Source organism: Mustela lutreola, chromosome 14, assembly GCF_030435805.1.
Source record: "Mustela lutreola isolate mMusLut2 chromosome 14, mMusLut2.pri, whole genome shotgun sequence".
Lineage (NCBI taxonomy): Eukaryota > Metazoa > Chordata > Mammalia > Carnivora > Mustelidae > Mustela > Mustela lutreola.
Window position 1 is genome coordinate 40,225,947 of NC_081303.1, and position 16,574 is coordinate 40,242,520.

Below are 16,574 nucleotides of genomic sequence, written 5' to 3' on the forward strand. Positions count from 1 at the left end.
AGCATGCAAAGGCTTTAGCTCTGAGCATTAATTTGAAATATTTAAAAACTTATGGAACATCAATCCCCTAGAAGAGGACACTGAACTAAGTGCCGACAGCACACACAAAGATTCAGAAATTTTCCACGAGGTGGCTACAGTGTGATCATTTTTTAAACTTTTAATCACACATTTAAAATTCTACAGAAAAGCAGAAAGAAGTGAAAAAGCTGGACTAGTAGAAATCTGGGCAAGGCATTGTCTGTGAACTACCTGGACTGGAATTAAAACAGCAATACAGAACAAGAAGACAACCCGTACTAAAAAGGTGTGTTCAGATCATCACCGATCTCTGTGTATACTATTTTCTCTGCTGTAGCTTTATGTTCCCATCATAGCCACAAAAGAGCCTCTGCGCATTTACTGTCTTCCATTCTAGCGGTCTCTGCTCTGGTCTTTTCATTCGCCTACCCACAGCTTTCACAACTTTTGATTCCAAGTGATTTGTACAGTGTCTTCTATCCCACCAAATAAATTCTGTGTTTCAAAAAGTTTTGGTGGGAAAGGCTAATAACTGTAAAATTATTTAAAACATTTTTAGTAATTCCAGATTAATATATTATAAAGGTTTTAAAAATGTTTACATCAAGGAAAAAAACAATGTATACATCTGTCCCCCCCCCATATTAGATAAGAAGTATCAATTGACAATGATTATAGCATGAAAATCATAATAAAAAATTTGAGATTTGGGGAAATGGACCTCAATTTTCTCCTCTATGTTGCCAGAGGAAAGGTATATAAACAACACTTTAATCAAGGAGGCAGGGTATTTTTAAATGTACAGCCGTCACCCGTAGTGACACATAAACTGTAGTATGACCATGTTAATAATGGTCACACAAATTCACCTTAGAAGGATTAGAAATTTTTTCAACTCTAAAGCAGCTGAGGCTTTTCAGACCTGCTGAAGACTTACTGAATATATGTTGACATTTCCCTGGCACACCGAACAGGTATCACAAATACAGATGCCGCCTCAAACCTCCTTAGGGTGAAATAGTGGGGACAATTGCTGCTCGCTGGCCAGACTCAGGAGGGCCAAGTCAGTTTTCAAAAGAGATGCAAGAAAAACAAAGTCTCCCAAGTTTAAAAAGAGAAAAGAGTACTAAATTTATGAGGATTTCCTCCCCTGACCTCCCCAGATGCATCTTTTCCTTTCTTCACACCATTTAACGGATTTCTCATTACTCGTGAATGTGGGAACTCCCAAGGATCTCCTGATTCTTGCAAATCTAGAGAAGATCTGATTCCTTGCCTCCCACCTAATAACTGAATTACCTTTCCTGGGGCCACCTTGTTGAACCACCCAGTTGCCAGGTGGCTCCTTCTAAGGAAGCATAGACAGTTGTTGGTGTCAAAGGATGCTGTGGTCTTTGGACATGGTCCCGATCTGAATTTCAACCAACTCCTCACATCTCTCTGATGGGGTACAGTAATAGAACAGAAGTCAATGGGAGATCAGCATGCACTCAGATTCCAGATTCTGAAAGGGAACAAAAATCAAACCCTCTATTCTGTGCCTCTTCACCATGTCCAATAACCAATATGCTAGAAACCAGGCTTTATCAGCCCAAAAAAACTAAATATAAAGTAACAACTCTCAATAACCACATAATAAACAATACACACTTTATGGATACTTAAGTCTATAATACAAATAAGAAATATTAGTACTTATTACATTTTATTCTAAGTGCAAATTACCTGCCATCTTAATATATGCTGTGAAGTATTCGTTTTGTATCGAAATATCCATGCAGAGCATTGACTTACCTTTTCGAATACAGATAAGTTCATGTACTCCACAGGTTCTTTCTCCACCTGTTAAAAAAAATTTGTTAGAAGTTAAAAAGAGGAAATAATGTGAGTTTGACTATTATAAAAAACTGTTTTAAATTAGCTTTTACCAATGACCTCGGGAGAAAGAGTTTCCTAATCTTCCTTAAATTCAATTATATGATAACTTGCTGTCCAGAATTTCCTTGAACCCATAAACTAAGATCTTATAAAGTCTTGTAATAAAGACTTCATCCAAGCCAAGCCTGTTATTTTAATAGCAATCTTCTCAAGAGCAGATATCATATCACCATTTCCTAAGGACCTCTTCACATCATCTAGAAAGAACCACTGTAGGAGAAAAGCCACTTTCGTATCTGAGGTTTAATATACACAGGTAAGTTAATATGGAAAGGTCAACCCTGTAAAGGCCCTATTTATATATTATCACATATATACTCATATGGTATAAAATGAAATGTAATCTTTTCCCTGGGTAGCTAAAGAATACCCACTCTTGGGGCGCCTGGGTGGCTCAGTTGTTAAGCGTCTGCCTTTGGCTCAGGTCATGATTCCAGGGTCCTGGGACTGAGCCCCACACTGGGTTCTCTGTTTAGGGGGAACCCTGCTTCTCCCTCTTCCACACCCCCTGCTTGTGTTCTCTCTCTCAATGTCTCTTTCTCTGTCAAATTATAAAATCTTTTAAAAAGAAAAAAAGAATATCCACTCTTCTAAATCTGTAAAAAAAAATTTATAAATAGAATGATAAAAACAAATTTAACCACAATGACTAAAATCACTCTATCATAAAATAAAAAAGTAAATAAAAATAAGATAGTCTCTATACAAATAGGCATTTCCTTCACTCTGAAACATAATGCCACTGTTTTATATGAATGCAAACTAAATGAAACTCTGTTGTATTCTATATATGCATGACATTATAATTACACTGTGAATTATGTTTAAACTTTGCATAATAGAAATATTAAATAATTTAATCTTAACTCATTACAGAAGATTATGAACAGTTATGAACAGTTAAGTGTGTATCTTATAACACTTATAAAAAATAGAAATAGCTTACAGCAGTAACATGAGAGGTAAAAGCCATGATATCCACTAAAAAAAGTAGGTCATCTGAGAAGCAAGCTAAAAAAATACAAAACAGTATTTCTATCGCTAAAGTAGGTTAGATCTGTATTCCAACTTGGTTGTAACAACGCCAGGTTTGTTATTATTATCAACACAACAAACTAATCACTGGTTATCAGGAAGACAGACTTAGCAAGAAGAAATACCTAACCTAAAACGATGATTATGAAACAACCATCATTCAGCAAACCTCCGTGTAAATGTACTGAGACGTTACTAACTGGAATATTACCAATGGGCAACCACTGATCACTTGCTGAAGGGCAAGAATGAGCTACAACTACACACCACATAGCTTTAATACTGAGAAGAATCTAATAAAAAACCAGAAAGAGGAAATTTACCAAATTACAGAAGAAACTATTTTCAAGAAATTTGGAAGAATCATAAAATTAACAATAACATAACTATAACACACACTAATGCCATCACTGATGTTTTCAGAGGCCACATAAAAATATTTCTTATATGGTCATTAAGGCCTATTCTCCAGAAGATAACACTTGTAGTATAACGCAGTTTGCCTCATGTACTTAATTCATGTTAGTAAGACTGTACTTTTTAAAGCCTGTAATTAAATCTGGACTTTCCCTATATTTAATGTAAATTGGTTAGGTCTTGGCATACACTACTAATCTTAAATATAAGTGTATGGTTTTTTGCAGGCTTAGTATTAATAGTAACAATAAAAATATTATATAAGATTTTTCTCAAAACTACAAAATGACCATGAAAGCTAACTCCCACTTTTAAAAGTATTCAATTTATCTATATCAAATGAAAGAACTTCATAAATAAAAAGCTAAGTCAAGGAATTGCTATATTTTTAAATTTATAGAATCAATTTATAATTGTCAAATTTGTCCAAGTATGCACAAAAATCACATAACTAGAAAAAAAGAGATCGAGCTCTACTCTTCCTAGCATCTGTTACCAAAATTCTAACCAAGTGAGATTCTGATGATGTACATGTGGAAATCAAGAATAATCACTATCATTACTGAAATGAAAAGGAATATTAAGGATAAATAAATGCCAGGCAGTGACATCTGGGGGGCTCAGTTGGTTAAAAGTCTGCCGTTGGCTCAGGTCATGATCCCAGGGTCCTGAGATCAAGTCCCACATTGGGCTCCCTGCTCAGTGGGGAGCCTGCTTCTCCCTCTCCCTCTGCTTCCCACTCTGCCTGCTTGTGCCCACTCTCTGTCAAATAAATAAATAAATAAAATCTTAAAAAAATAAATGCCAGGCAGTAAAATGAAATTTAGGGAAAAAACCTTCCTTTTAAAAGTATAAAAGAAACACAGAAAGTTAAATAAACTTTATTACTGGACATTGAAATCAATATTTCTTTTCCCCCCAATCCTTTCAGAGACCAGTTAAGAGTGTTAAGGAAAAAATATGCATTCTATATGTTAAAAGTATAGGTTTTAATGAATAGGTTTGGGAGTCAAAAGGCTTAAATAATTTTTCAATCAGAGATACAGTGAACTTTGTACAAACTTCATGCCTTGTTCTAAAACCTCTAAAAATAAGTCTGAAAAGTTTCCAAATGAGTCAAATTTGTAAACAAAAGGCAAGTCACAGTAGGCATATCCTGACTTAGATATGGTGGCAATTCAGAAAATGGCTTACTGAATTTAAGAGTATAATGTACAAGGGAATGATTATTTTTTAAAATTTCAGCTTTATTGAGGTATAGCTGAACATATAAAGTTGTAAGATATTTAAAGCACACATTGTGATAGTTTGATATAAGTATATAACAAATATGCAAGTCAAATGCATAGAAAAATGATTATTGATCATTTTTATTGAGTTAGAATTGACATAGAACACTGTGAAGTTTAAGGTATACATGTTGATTTGATATTTATATATCTCGATACGATTACCACCATAGCCTTAGCTAACACCTCTATGGCATCACATAATTATCATTTCTTGTGTGTGGTAGTCACAATTAAGATCCAGTCTCTTAGCAACTTCTAAGTTTATAACATAGTATCGTTGTCTAGAACCACTGTACTGCGCATTAGCTTGCCAGGACTTAATTATCTACGGGTTGCAAGTTTTCACCCTTCACATTTTCCCAATTCCCCCAGCTCCCCCAGACCCTGGTAATCACCATTCCACTCTCTGTTTTTACAAGTTCAGCTTTTTTAGATTCCACATTTAAGAGATACCATATACTGTCACTCGTGTCTGACTTATTTCACTTAGCATCCATGTTGTCACAAATGGCAGGACTTCCATCTTTTTAGGGCTGAATAATATTCCGTTGTATATACATATACCACCTTTCTACCCATTCCTCCACTGACGGACAATTGGGCTGTGTCTTGACTGTTGTGAATAACACTGAAATCAACATGGAAGCACAGATATCTCTTCAATATATTTTTTTCATGTCTTTTAGCTATGTGCCCAGCTGGGGGATTGCTGCATCTTATGGTGTTCTATTTTTAATTTTTTTAAGAAACCACCATACTGGTTTCCACAGTAGCTGAACCAATTTGGGGGAATGATTATTTAAAGTAATAAATTAGTCAGTCTTTTTAGAAAGAGCGAAGTCTTCTACTAAAATGAATAATCATCCTCAAATGAACACTTATATAAATACAATTTTTCACACATCAAATTTACTGCAAACATATTAACACTAATGAAAACATGGGAGACCTTAAGAGAATGACAGAATATAAAAAGCGATCAGAAGTTGGAAATAAAGTTGTCTAGCTCATTAGAATAAACAAACTGAGGCACTAAACATTAAGTTGCTCAGGATCACTAGTTTATTGTCAGAAAAAATAATTAGGACCCTAGGGCTGTTATAGTAAGGAATTTAAAAATAGACTTTTCTTCATTTTATGAAAAAAAATAAAAATTATGAAATAGTTTTCTAATCCTTTAAGGTAATTTAAATAAAAGTCAGTTTCTCAAAACTATTCTTAGAGATAATACCAGCCTTGCTCTTGAAATAATCATCTCAGTAACATGGAAATGAGAAATAGAAAATGACAAGCTTAGTCACAGTTACCATCTTTTCCCTCAGGCAAACCCATGTAGGAGCATAATGTAAACCAGCAGAATCCTCTACAATTGGCGTTAAGTACACAGTTTAAGAGGAAATAAATGTGTGTGGGCACACGCAGACATGCTACGAGTGTGTACAGATGCACATGACCAGGAGTGTACTTGGGAAACAGGACTTTCTTTTTAAGCAGGGATTGAGGGGGAGTGGCCATAGGGATTTATAATGTATGTACTTTTCCATATGCCATGGGCAGTGATGTTACAGTCCCATCAAAATATGCCCAGTTATACAAAAATGGAATTAAACCTAAAGACTTACAGTTTATTTAAAATGGAACTAGGAGTCCTTTTTAAAATTGACTTTATTTTTTCTACCATGTAAATTTTGACCAATAAATGAAGTCACTACAATTTACAGGCTCTATTAATTTCTTCTCAAACACCACAAGGCTACTTTAGAAATACCTTAAATTTGGGGCACATGGGTGGCTCAGTGGGTTAAGCGCCCAACACATGATTTCGGCTCAGGTCATAATCTCAGGGCTGTGGGATCAAGCTCTGCTTCAGGCTCCTAGCTCAGTGGGGAGTCTGTTTCCCTCAGTCTTGTCTGTCTGTCTCTCTCTCTTCCCCTCCCCCCCGACTCATACTCCATCTCTCTAAAAAAATAAATAAATCTTTTTTTTAAAAAAAACCTTAAATTCTACCTTATCTAAAGATGTCACTGAAACATATGCATTAAAGTGGTTCAAAAAATAAATTGTGTCACTTATAACTCTGTTATAGTTAATTCTTAAGCAGACATCTATGCTATAATAGGCATGAAATAGTAAATGTTTCCTATTAATGTTGCCAACTCTCCTCCCACAATCAATTTAACCCAGTTAGACCAAAGTCACTAATCTCTAGATACCTTTCAGTTTTGATCCTAATTAAGTCATTCAAGGAATAATCTCAATTTTTTAAAAAGATTTTTATTTATTTACTTGACAGAGATCAAAGGTAAGCAGAGAGTCAGGCAGAGAGAGAGGAAGGGAAGCAGTCTCCCAGCTCAGCAGGGAGCCCAACGTGGGGATTGATCCCAGGGCTCTGGGATCATGACTTCAGCAGAATGCAGAGGCTTTAACCCACTGAGCCACCCAGATGCCCTGGAATAATCACTGAAAGCAGAGTGTTATGGAAAGATCATGATTTCTGAACTGAGCCAGTCTTCAATTTTTTTTAGGATTTTATTTACTTATTTGAGAGCGAGCGAGCAAGTGCATCAGTGGGTAAGGGTACAGACATATATAGGAAGAGGGACAAGCAAACTTCCTGCTGAGCAGGACCTTGAGATCATAACCTGAGCTGAAATCAAATGGTTAACCAACTGAGCCACCCAGGCGCCCCCAAGCTTCAATTTTAAAGACAGTATCACCTAGTATTTTCTTTGTGAACCTTGTACTTAGAAGAAAAAAGAAAAGTAACTAAATTCACTTGAGTAATAATAATAGTAACCCCAGATGGAAAATGGCTTTCATTTTAGTATACCAGTTTCAGGGATTAAAAGTAGCCAGCCACTTTGGAAAACAATGTGGAGATTCCTTAAGAAATTAAAATTCCTTAAGAATTAAATTCCTATGACCCTGCAATTGCATTACTGGGTATTTACCCCAAAGATACAGATGTAGTTAAAAGAAGGACCATCTGGACCCCAATGTTCATAGCAGCAATGGCCACAGTTGCCAAACTGTGGAAAGAGCCAAGATGTCCTTCAACAGACAAATGGATAAGGAAGATATGTCCATATTAACTATGGAGTATTATGCTTCCATCAGAAAGGATGAATACCCAACTTTTGTATCAACATGAACAGGACTGGAAGAGATTATGCTGAGTGAAATAAGTCAAGCAGAGTCAATTATCATATGGTTTCACTTAATTGTGGAGCATAAGGAATAACATGGGAGATGGAGAGAAGTGAGTTGGGGGAAATCGGAGGGGGAGGTGAACCATGAGAGACTGTGGACTCTGAGAAACAAACTGAGGGTTTTGGAGGGGAGGGGGGTGGGAGCTTGGGTGAGCCTCGTAGTGGGTATTAAGGAGGGCACATACTGCATGGAGAACTGGGTATGGTGCATAAACAATGAATTCTGGAACACTGAAAAGAAATTAAAAAATAATAAAAATTTAAAAAAGAAAAGAAAAGTAGCTGCTGGAATGGGGGTGGAAGGCAATGTCGAGAGGAATGCTAAAACTAAGTCCACATGGGGTAGGGCAGAGATATGGAAAAGATACTTTAACAAAACAGATGTCTGCTGTAGTCAAGAGAAGAAGCTTCGCCATGCATCTGCTCTCCATGACTAAGATGATGGATAGATGATACCTGGCCCATGACGAGCACCCAAAAAATGTTAATTCCCTTTGCATTCCTCACAAGTAGAACATGAAATTCAAAGAAAACTTGGACTTACGCCTAGAGACAGAAAAGATTGTGTGTGTTTTCTTCTCTTCTACAGTATTACTTGTCAGTTAATTTCAAACACTCTCCTATGAAAATATTCCTAAATAAAAGTCAATCTTCTTATAGTCCTCAATTTGTGCTCTTTTTGAATTTTTCTTTTTCTAAGGTTTTTTGGGATTTTTTTCTGTTTTTTGTTTGTTTGTTTGTTTTTAATGTATTTGAGAGGGAGAGAGAGCATGAGCAGAGGGGCAGAAGGAGAAGGAGAAGTAGACTCCCTGTTGAGCAGGAATCCCAATGTGGGGCTTGATCCCAGGACTCTGAGACATGACCTGAGCTGAAAGGCCAACACTTAACTGACTGAGCCACCAAGGTGCCCCTTCTGAGAATTTTTCTTAAAAAAAAAAAAAATAATAATAATAATCTTTTAGGCCTCCAGTCACCTGGGAGTTAATTTTCCAAATCAGAATTCCTTTACTTTTTAGTTGTTGCTGTGTAATTACTAGAGTTAATCTGAGTAAGTGCTTTCTGTACTTACTCTTACAAGCTCATTTTATGTATAATATGCCTATACAATAGCCTGAATTTTGAGAAACATACTTGCCACCCTCTGGCATCTCACAGAATAACCAATTATATCTGTTTTCATAACAATATCTTAGAGTACTTTATAATCTTCAAACCATGTGCTAAATACAGTATTAGCTTTTGATCCATATAAATTCCTATGAATTTATGCAACAACTTTTTCCAAGAGGTGCAAATTTTATCCTATAAAAGTAAACTTACTGTTCATAAACATAATCCATTTCCCTACTTCTGAGCAACTTTTAATTTGGTTTTTGAGTTAATTATGTTTTGGACTGTTTAGAAGCTCGTTAAGATAATACCCTAAAACTCTGAATAAATATAGGCTCATAAAAAGGTATTCTACTTAATTTAATTTTCTAGTTAAATGAGAACACCTTTTGTTTTGACTGCTGCACCAGATAATTTGTTAAAGCTATTAATATGCATTATTACATTAGTAAGTTCAGAATACTGAAGATAATTTTTCATTAAAATACTTTCTCCTGATGATTCAGAATATTACTGTGAATATCAATTCTACTACAGCTCTAAAATATGAAAGAAAATGTTCTGAATGCACATATGAATCCTAGAAGTTGGTTTTTAAATAAATTCCAGATGAAAGTTTACTGTATTGTCACTATTTCCTCCTTAAAAAAGGTAAATCAAGGGTTCCAAATTGTTGGGTTTCAGTTAGGATTTTACTGCACAGACATACCAAATATACACATAATTACCTTACTCAAAAGTTTCGAATGTTTTACTGATAGCAGTTGGTTCGATCCAAGGTTTTCCCTGTATAGGCCCTTTCTTGTTAGGTATAAACGAGGCAGGATTGGGGAAGGGGGGAAAGAATGAAGTCAGCTAAACGGAAATCAAATCCAGGAAGACATTCTACGACGCTCCTACACATATGCTATGGACAAACATTATAATCACTTTTAAAGAAAGCAATAATGCAAACAGCATTACTCAACAAAGAAATAAGTCAACATGCGGTTCTCTTGCTTTCTACAATGGCAGGCATTGTCGCATTCTAAAATTACCTAAAACAACAAAACCCGAAATGTTTCTTAGTTCAAATGTTTCTCTACTGATCTCTCCTTTTTCCTAATTTTGTTTAGCGAATTAGGAGACAACCCGTAAGTAGATAAAGCCCTCCAAAGTACTTACAGAGAGGTCTCTGAACAAATATACTGCTTATCTAACTTTGTGCAAAATCTCTGCAAAGTGTTAGAAATTTTATTCCTGATGAAAGTCAAAATATCCTTTTTGGGGATATTATGGCTTGAACTGAACTGTAAATCTTCAAAAAAAAAAAAAAAGTATTCAGTAAATCGCCTCCCTCTGCCACAGACTGCGCACAGGCTGGCCTTTCTCATCCTATAATCCTCCCTTATATCCCAATGATCTCTTTCCAACAGTAACAGGGAAAGCAGGAAAGGAGTGTGATGTTCTCCCTCAGCACTAGGAATGGGATAGGTTTGTACTGAGCTTTTAATTCAATATTTCAAAAGTCCAAATTCTGCCTTGGAGATCTTAGAGTTCCAAGTCTTCAAGAGCACCTCAGAACTGTACTGATGATTTAAAAAATACATATGTGGAAGTATGTGGTAAACTACAGAGTGCCTTTATGAATAAAAATATGTACATACACATGTTTACACACACACAAATTCCTTCTAATACAGTCTTCTTTTACAGCTTTTAAAAAATACTACTCAGAGAGATTAAATAGTCAAATATACAGCACAATAACAATAAAGGTGGATTCTTTTTACTTCAGCAAATAAGTTTCACAAAGAGTGTTCTGATGTTCTTACGGAGGGTCAGAAAGACGCGTACAGAACCAAGGACGAGCACAGAGCAGATCCTTAAAGATCTCTATCCTGAGGGTTTAAATGCTAGTTTTGCATTTTACAAAGAAAACTAGCAAGAATTCAGAAAATGGGTTGGAAGGAACCCTAAAACTAGTGCTAACAAAACAAGACTAGCTTAGAAAACTGATACAAGCCTATTAATGGGAGGGAAAAAACTTAAGTGGAAGCCGTAAGCATCACGGAGATGCAGACTTGGCAGGCCTTACTGATCAACAAGGGGGAGTGCGTTTAAGACAGGGCTGATTTCCAGATTTCTAGCTCAGATACCTGCTTATTTAAAAATACCACTCACTAAATCTGCGTGGAGTGGGGAGTACAGAGGTGACAACTTCAGTTGGGGACATTCTGAATGTCCCAAACTAAATATTTTGGATTTCTGTGGAACATGCAAGATATCTAGCTACTGTCTGAAAATTATGAAAATTCTGTGTACTTTTATTCATAGTGCACTTTTATTTTTTCCAGTTTTTATTTAAATTTCAGTTTGTTAACATACAGTGTAATATTAGTTTTGGGTATATAATACAGCGATTCAACACTTCCATACAACAGTTGGTTCTCATTATAAGTGTTAATAGCGCACATTTGGGGGTCTAGGGTGGCTCAGTCAGTTGAGTGTCTGACTCTTGATTTTGGCTCAGGCCATGGTCTCAGGGTTGTGAGACTGAACCCCTGAGTCAGGCTCTGTGCTTGGCAGGGATTCCACTTGAGATCTTCTCTCTCCCTCTGACCACCACCCCCCATGTGTGCGCACACTCTTTCCCTCTCTCTAAAATAATAAATCTTTTTTTTAAAAATACTGCATTTTTAATTTATTGGCTCCAGAAAGCAGAACTGAGGTGAGCAGATAGATAGAAGTTACTGAATGGCAGGTTTTGGGTCAAATATACCTGGGGAATGGATGCAATCAATGTAGCTAAGGTAGAGAATTCCATTATAACAATTCAAAATATATTTGTTGGGTACATACTATATTTAGATACTGCACAAAATATAAGGAGTAAAAAAATAAAACATTACTCTCCAGGAATTGACAGGGAGGACAAATTACAAACAAACGATTATAAAATTACTCAACGTGTGCGATTACAGCAGCATGTATGTAAAGAGTATGTAAAGTATGTATAAAAAGTATGTAAAGAGGATGAGAACAGGGTTAAGAATGGAAGCACAAAGAACATTAGGCAATGTAGATGAAAAGAAGACTAAGAAGTAGGTAATCAAAAGAGGAGGAGAAAATTTCAAAAAAAACCCAAAACAAAACAAGAAATGGTTAACAATGTCTGATTGATGGAGGCCAACATTAAAAGAGTTAATACACTGGATGTCAACTATAGGTCTTGACAGGCTTGGGTAGAGCAATGATTCTCAACCTGGTTATCATTGGACCTCTAGGGTAACAATACGGTTCTGTAAACTACTCAATATTCCAAAATGTTTTCTCAAAATCCTAACTTAAACTAAGATAGGCTAACTTCTTCAGCTCTAACTGGAATTACGTTAGATCAATGTGATAACACGACCATTTTATTTTTGTCTGAAGTCCTGATCAGCAGTTACCTGTCTGATTAAAGGAAGAAATGAATGATTACTTTTATGTAAAATACGGGTTTTACATAGAGGAGGAAATAAAAGTAACCCTTACTACTAAAAAATCTAAACTCAGGGGGTAAAATGTTGCTACAGCTAATGAGAACATGCCTAACAGATCCAAATGATTTGTTCTGATTGATCTGCTATGCAAGGGATTGAAGACACCTGATTTTAAAGTAGTCCAGCTGGAAGAGATCCCATGGTTTTAGTTGATTTCAACCTCATCTTGAGCCAACATGCAGTTCCAAAAAGGCTATGTTACTCGACAATACATTTGGAATGAAATGGCTCACTACCATATTTCAAACTTTAAAACATACAACTACACACCATCCAGAGGAAGAATTGGATATTTTGTCTACAACAGAAAATGTTCAATCACAGTCTTCAAATGGTAGAAGGGATGTCATACATACAGGGAAGAGTGGACTTCTAATTTATTGCTCCAGAAGGCAGACCCAGGATAAGTAGATAGAAGTTACTGAATGGCAGATTTTCATTGAATTTATATGCCATTGAATGTTTTTATACAAAAGGTGATTCATCTTTTGTTGTTCACACTACATTATAATTGCATGGCTAAAATTATCAGTCTCCCCTACTAGAACATGTGCGCCTTGAGGGAAGGAGTATGGTCTTAGGCATCTTTATGGCCCCACAGAATCGCACAGAACACCAAGTACAGCTAGTGCTCAATAAGGCTGCTGAACTAACAGGTAAAAGGGGCTGAATGCTTTATGAGCCACTTCACTGGGAAGAAGTTTGAATGCGATGCCCCCTTGGGCCCCTAAAATTCTAAGATGTGCCTAGTACAAAGTCCTCATCCAGAGCTCATTTCACTTCATAACACAGCAAGGGAATGGTATGTATAAAGAATGGGCTCTGATCTCAGGGTCCTGGGATCGAGTCCCGCATCGGGCTCTCTGCTCAGCGGGGAGCCTGCTTCCTCCTCTCTCTCTCTCTGCCTGCCTCTCTGCCTACTTGTGATCTCTCTCTGTCAAATAAATAAATTAATTAAAAATCTTTAAAAAATAATAATAAATAATAACAAAAAAAAGAATGGGCTCTGATATGTGAAAACAGCACAGTTAGATTAACCTGACCCAATATCTTTATCTGAAATGCTAATATTAACTTTAGTCTCTTTACCAAACTAGAAAACATAAAATTCAACTTCTTTATATTAATGAAAACTTTAACGAACGCTTGCGTTACTGATGTGAATATCTGAAACACAGAAGAATCTCTAGAATATAAGAAAATTTCAAAAATCTTGTTCTTTAAACGTGTAAGTAGTAGTAGGCAGAGCAAAAAGCCATCAGTTGACATAAACAAATGATCACATATCATCAGCCGGGCCACGGGCTGACATAATGACATAAATGATCACATTTAACTGTGCAGGGCAGGGAGGGAGGAGAGGACTGAGAAAAAGAGAAAAAAATGTAAAATATTTCAAGAAATTAAAAGTTACAGGGTTAGATCCAGATGCTATCTGGCTAATTCTTCCTCACTGTCTGCATAAACTTTTTAGCTTTACCACATCATTAAGAAATACTACAACACTGCCTTCGGCTCAGGTCATGATCCCAGCGTCCTGGGATCGAGTCCCACATCGGGCTCCTTGCTCCGCAGGGAGCCTGCTTCTCCCTCTGACTCTGCCTTCCACTCTGTCTGCCTGTGCTTGCTCTCACTCTCTCTCTCTCTTACAAATAAATAAATAAAATCTTTAAAAAAAAAAAAAAAAAAAAAAAAAGAAATACTACAACAAATCAGTTGTAGAAATAAAGAACAAAACATTAATCAGTGGATGTGGTTTCCTCTAGTTAAAAGCACAGTAAGGAAGAGTTTGAAAGTACCACTCTGGATAACAGGAATATCAAAGATTATAAGTAGATCTTCTCCCAAGTGCTTTCCACCAGGTTAGCTAAAGTAGTTATCTGAAATGTGTCTGAATGTGTGTCTTGCATATAACAGATAATCAATCCCTTAAGGTAACAAAATAAAAATAAGCACACAGCTCAAGTTATTTTGAAGACTAAACCATCTGACAAAAAGGAATCCCCAGAGATACAAGCTATTGGTGATTAGCCAGTCATCAAGATGGGAAGTCCTCTTTAAAGTTTTACTTAGGAGGAAGACACATAAAATTTAAGCTAATGATGATATACCAGAGGTACGAGATGATGTGAATCTGTACACACGTGCGCCCGTACAGGTAAATATTACAAACTACTTTCACTGAGTTAAGCTAAGAGTCTCACAGGGGCTGGAAGATGCTGCAGTCTTTCACATAAACATCCTAGACATGTGATGTTAATTTTCACAATATCCTCCTTAAAAACAAAGCAAAATATAGATACTTCAGACCAGATAGATGTTTTTGGCACAAAAGGAAAATACACTCTGATGCCAACCAACTACCTTCTCTGGCTGGGCAGTAAAAACTAAGCTACTTTTTGAAAATATGAGTATTGTTGACACTATAACACTTAGTGGACTGCTATACATGCAGGATTCTAAGTGTGCGTTTATTATTTCAGATGTATCCACTTCTCTTTCTTAGGGGGGGAAAAGGCAGTTTTGAGTGCTGAGGGGGGGGGGGGCAGGGACGCTTGAGGAAATTAACCTCATCCCAAATTTCCTGGCCCCCTACAACAGCAAACAGAAGGGTATGGACGGAGAGTGCAACCCAGCGTCAGCTCCAGAGAAGGGACTAAGAAGGGTTACGACTGGGACAGCAAAACTGGACTCCCAGTTTGGTAGCAAGGGGGGGCACCGCGGGAGCAGGGGTGCGGGGAAGGGAGCTCAGAAGAGAGGGAACGCCCCGCAGTCCCCAAGTCCCCCGACCCGTCCCGCGGGCTCCGCAGGGCCGCACCGGAGCTGCACTCGGCGCCGCCAGGCACGGCACCTGTCAGGCGGACCGGCTCCTCCCCGCGCTGGGGCACGGGCTGAGGCCGACAGTACCGCCGGGGCGGGAGCGAGCGAGCCGGCGGAGCCGCGGCGCCGCTCCGCCCACCCGTCTACCGAGACGCGGTCGGGACCCCTGTGCCTCCGCCGCCCGCTCCCCGCCCGCAGGCAAGTGCCCCACCCGCGCCACGGCCTCCGGGGCGCCTGGGAACCCGGCTCTCTGGGCGTTCTCCCTCCTCCCACACCGCGGCCGGCCTCCACTTACCTTCAATCGCCATGATGTGCTCGCCATGGACCGCACCAACTGGATGGCGGGGGCGGCGAGCGGGCGTGCGGGCGGAGGACGCGCCGAGTCCGCCAGCCAGAGGGGCGGGGCCGGCCCCGCAAACGCCCGGCTGCGCGGCCCGGAGGGGAGCCGCGGGCGGGGCGGGCTGGGGCCGGGAGGAGGAGGGGCTCCCCGTGCGCCCGACTGCTGGCCGCCGAAGAAATGGAACCTTCCCCGGCCGCCGCCGCTGTCGCCAGCACGTGACGCCGCCCCGCCCCCACCTCGCCACCCCCACAGAGCCTCGCGCCGGGATTCAAAACAGGTGCCCAGTCCGGGGAGCCGGGGCACCGGCGCCTGAGAGCGGGCGCACTGAGCATGTGCGGGCGGCTCTGACCTGCTCGGCCCGGGGCTTCCCGGGGCCCTGGACCACGGCGGAGGCGTCCGCTCTTCGGGTGCTGGCAGCATCCGTAGTCGACGAACGAGGCGAGTAGGGAAAAAGATGTGGTCAGGACCATGGACAGGTCTCCTCACTCGAAGACGGGGTTCAGGGATTCCCACCCAGTGACTCCTTATTTCAGTGATCTGAAGGTCTGTTTTGGTTTTGTTTTGCTTTGCCTGAGTCAGCCAAGTATTCGCCTCAAATCTCTCTGTGTGGTGAAGAGATAGCTAGTTGGCAAAAACCAAACAGGAGAAAGGCATCCTAAGGACAGCAGCTTCCGTTTCTCTTAGTTTCTGTCTCGCTCTCCCTCACTCACTCTCACTTTCTCTCTCTAGGGGGGGGGGGGCATATCTTTGGCACTATACATATTTTACCTGCATCTCCTAGATATCTATGGTAAACACATAAATGTGTGTGCACGCATTCACACAAATTCCTGACAAAACTTGTCACCACCCTGAGCTTAGTTTTCCC

At 38.9% G+C, this 16,574-nt stretch overlaps 1 protein-coding gene across 3 annotated transcripts in view; it reads right to left on the reverse strand.

Moving 5' to 3' along the window:
* Positions 1-15,781, reverse strand: part of SYT14 (synaptotagmin 14) — a 206,994-nt gene extending 191,213 nt beyond the window's left edge. For all 3 annotated transcript variants that reach the window (XM_059146289.1, XM_059146288.1, XM_059146287.1), the window contains exons 1-2: positions 15,662-15,781; positions 1,816-1,863 (exon numbers count right to left, since the gene is read on the reverse strand). In XM_059146289.1, coding sequence (XP_059002272.1) covers positions 1,816-1,863; positions 15,662-15,674 — 61 coding nt within the window. In that variant the 5' untranslated portion in view covers positions 15,675-15,781. The remainder of the gene's footprint in view (positions 1-1,815; positions 1,864-15,661) is intronic.
* Positions 15,782-16,574: the final 793 nt, after the last annotated feature.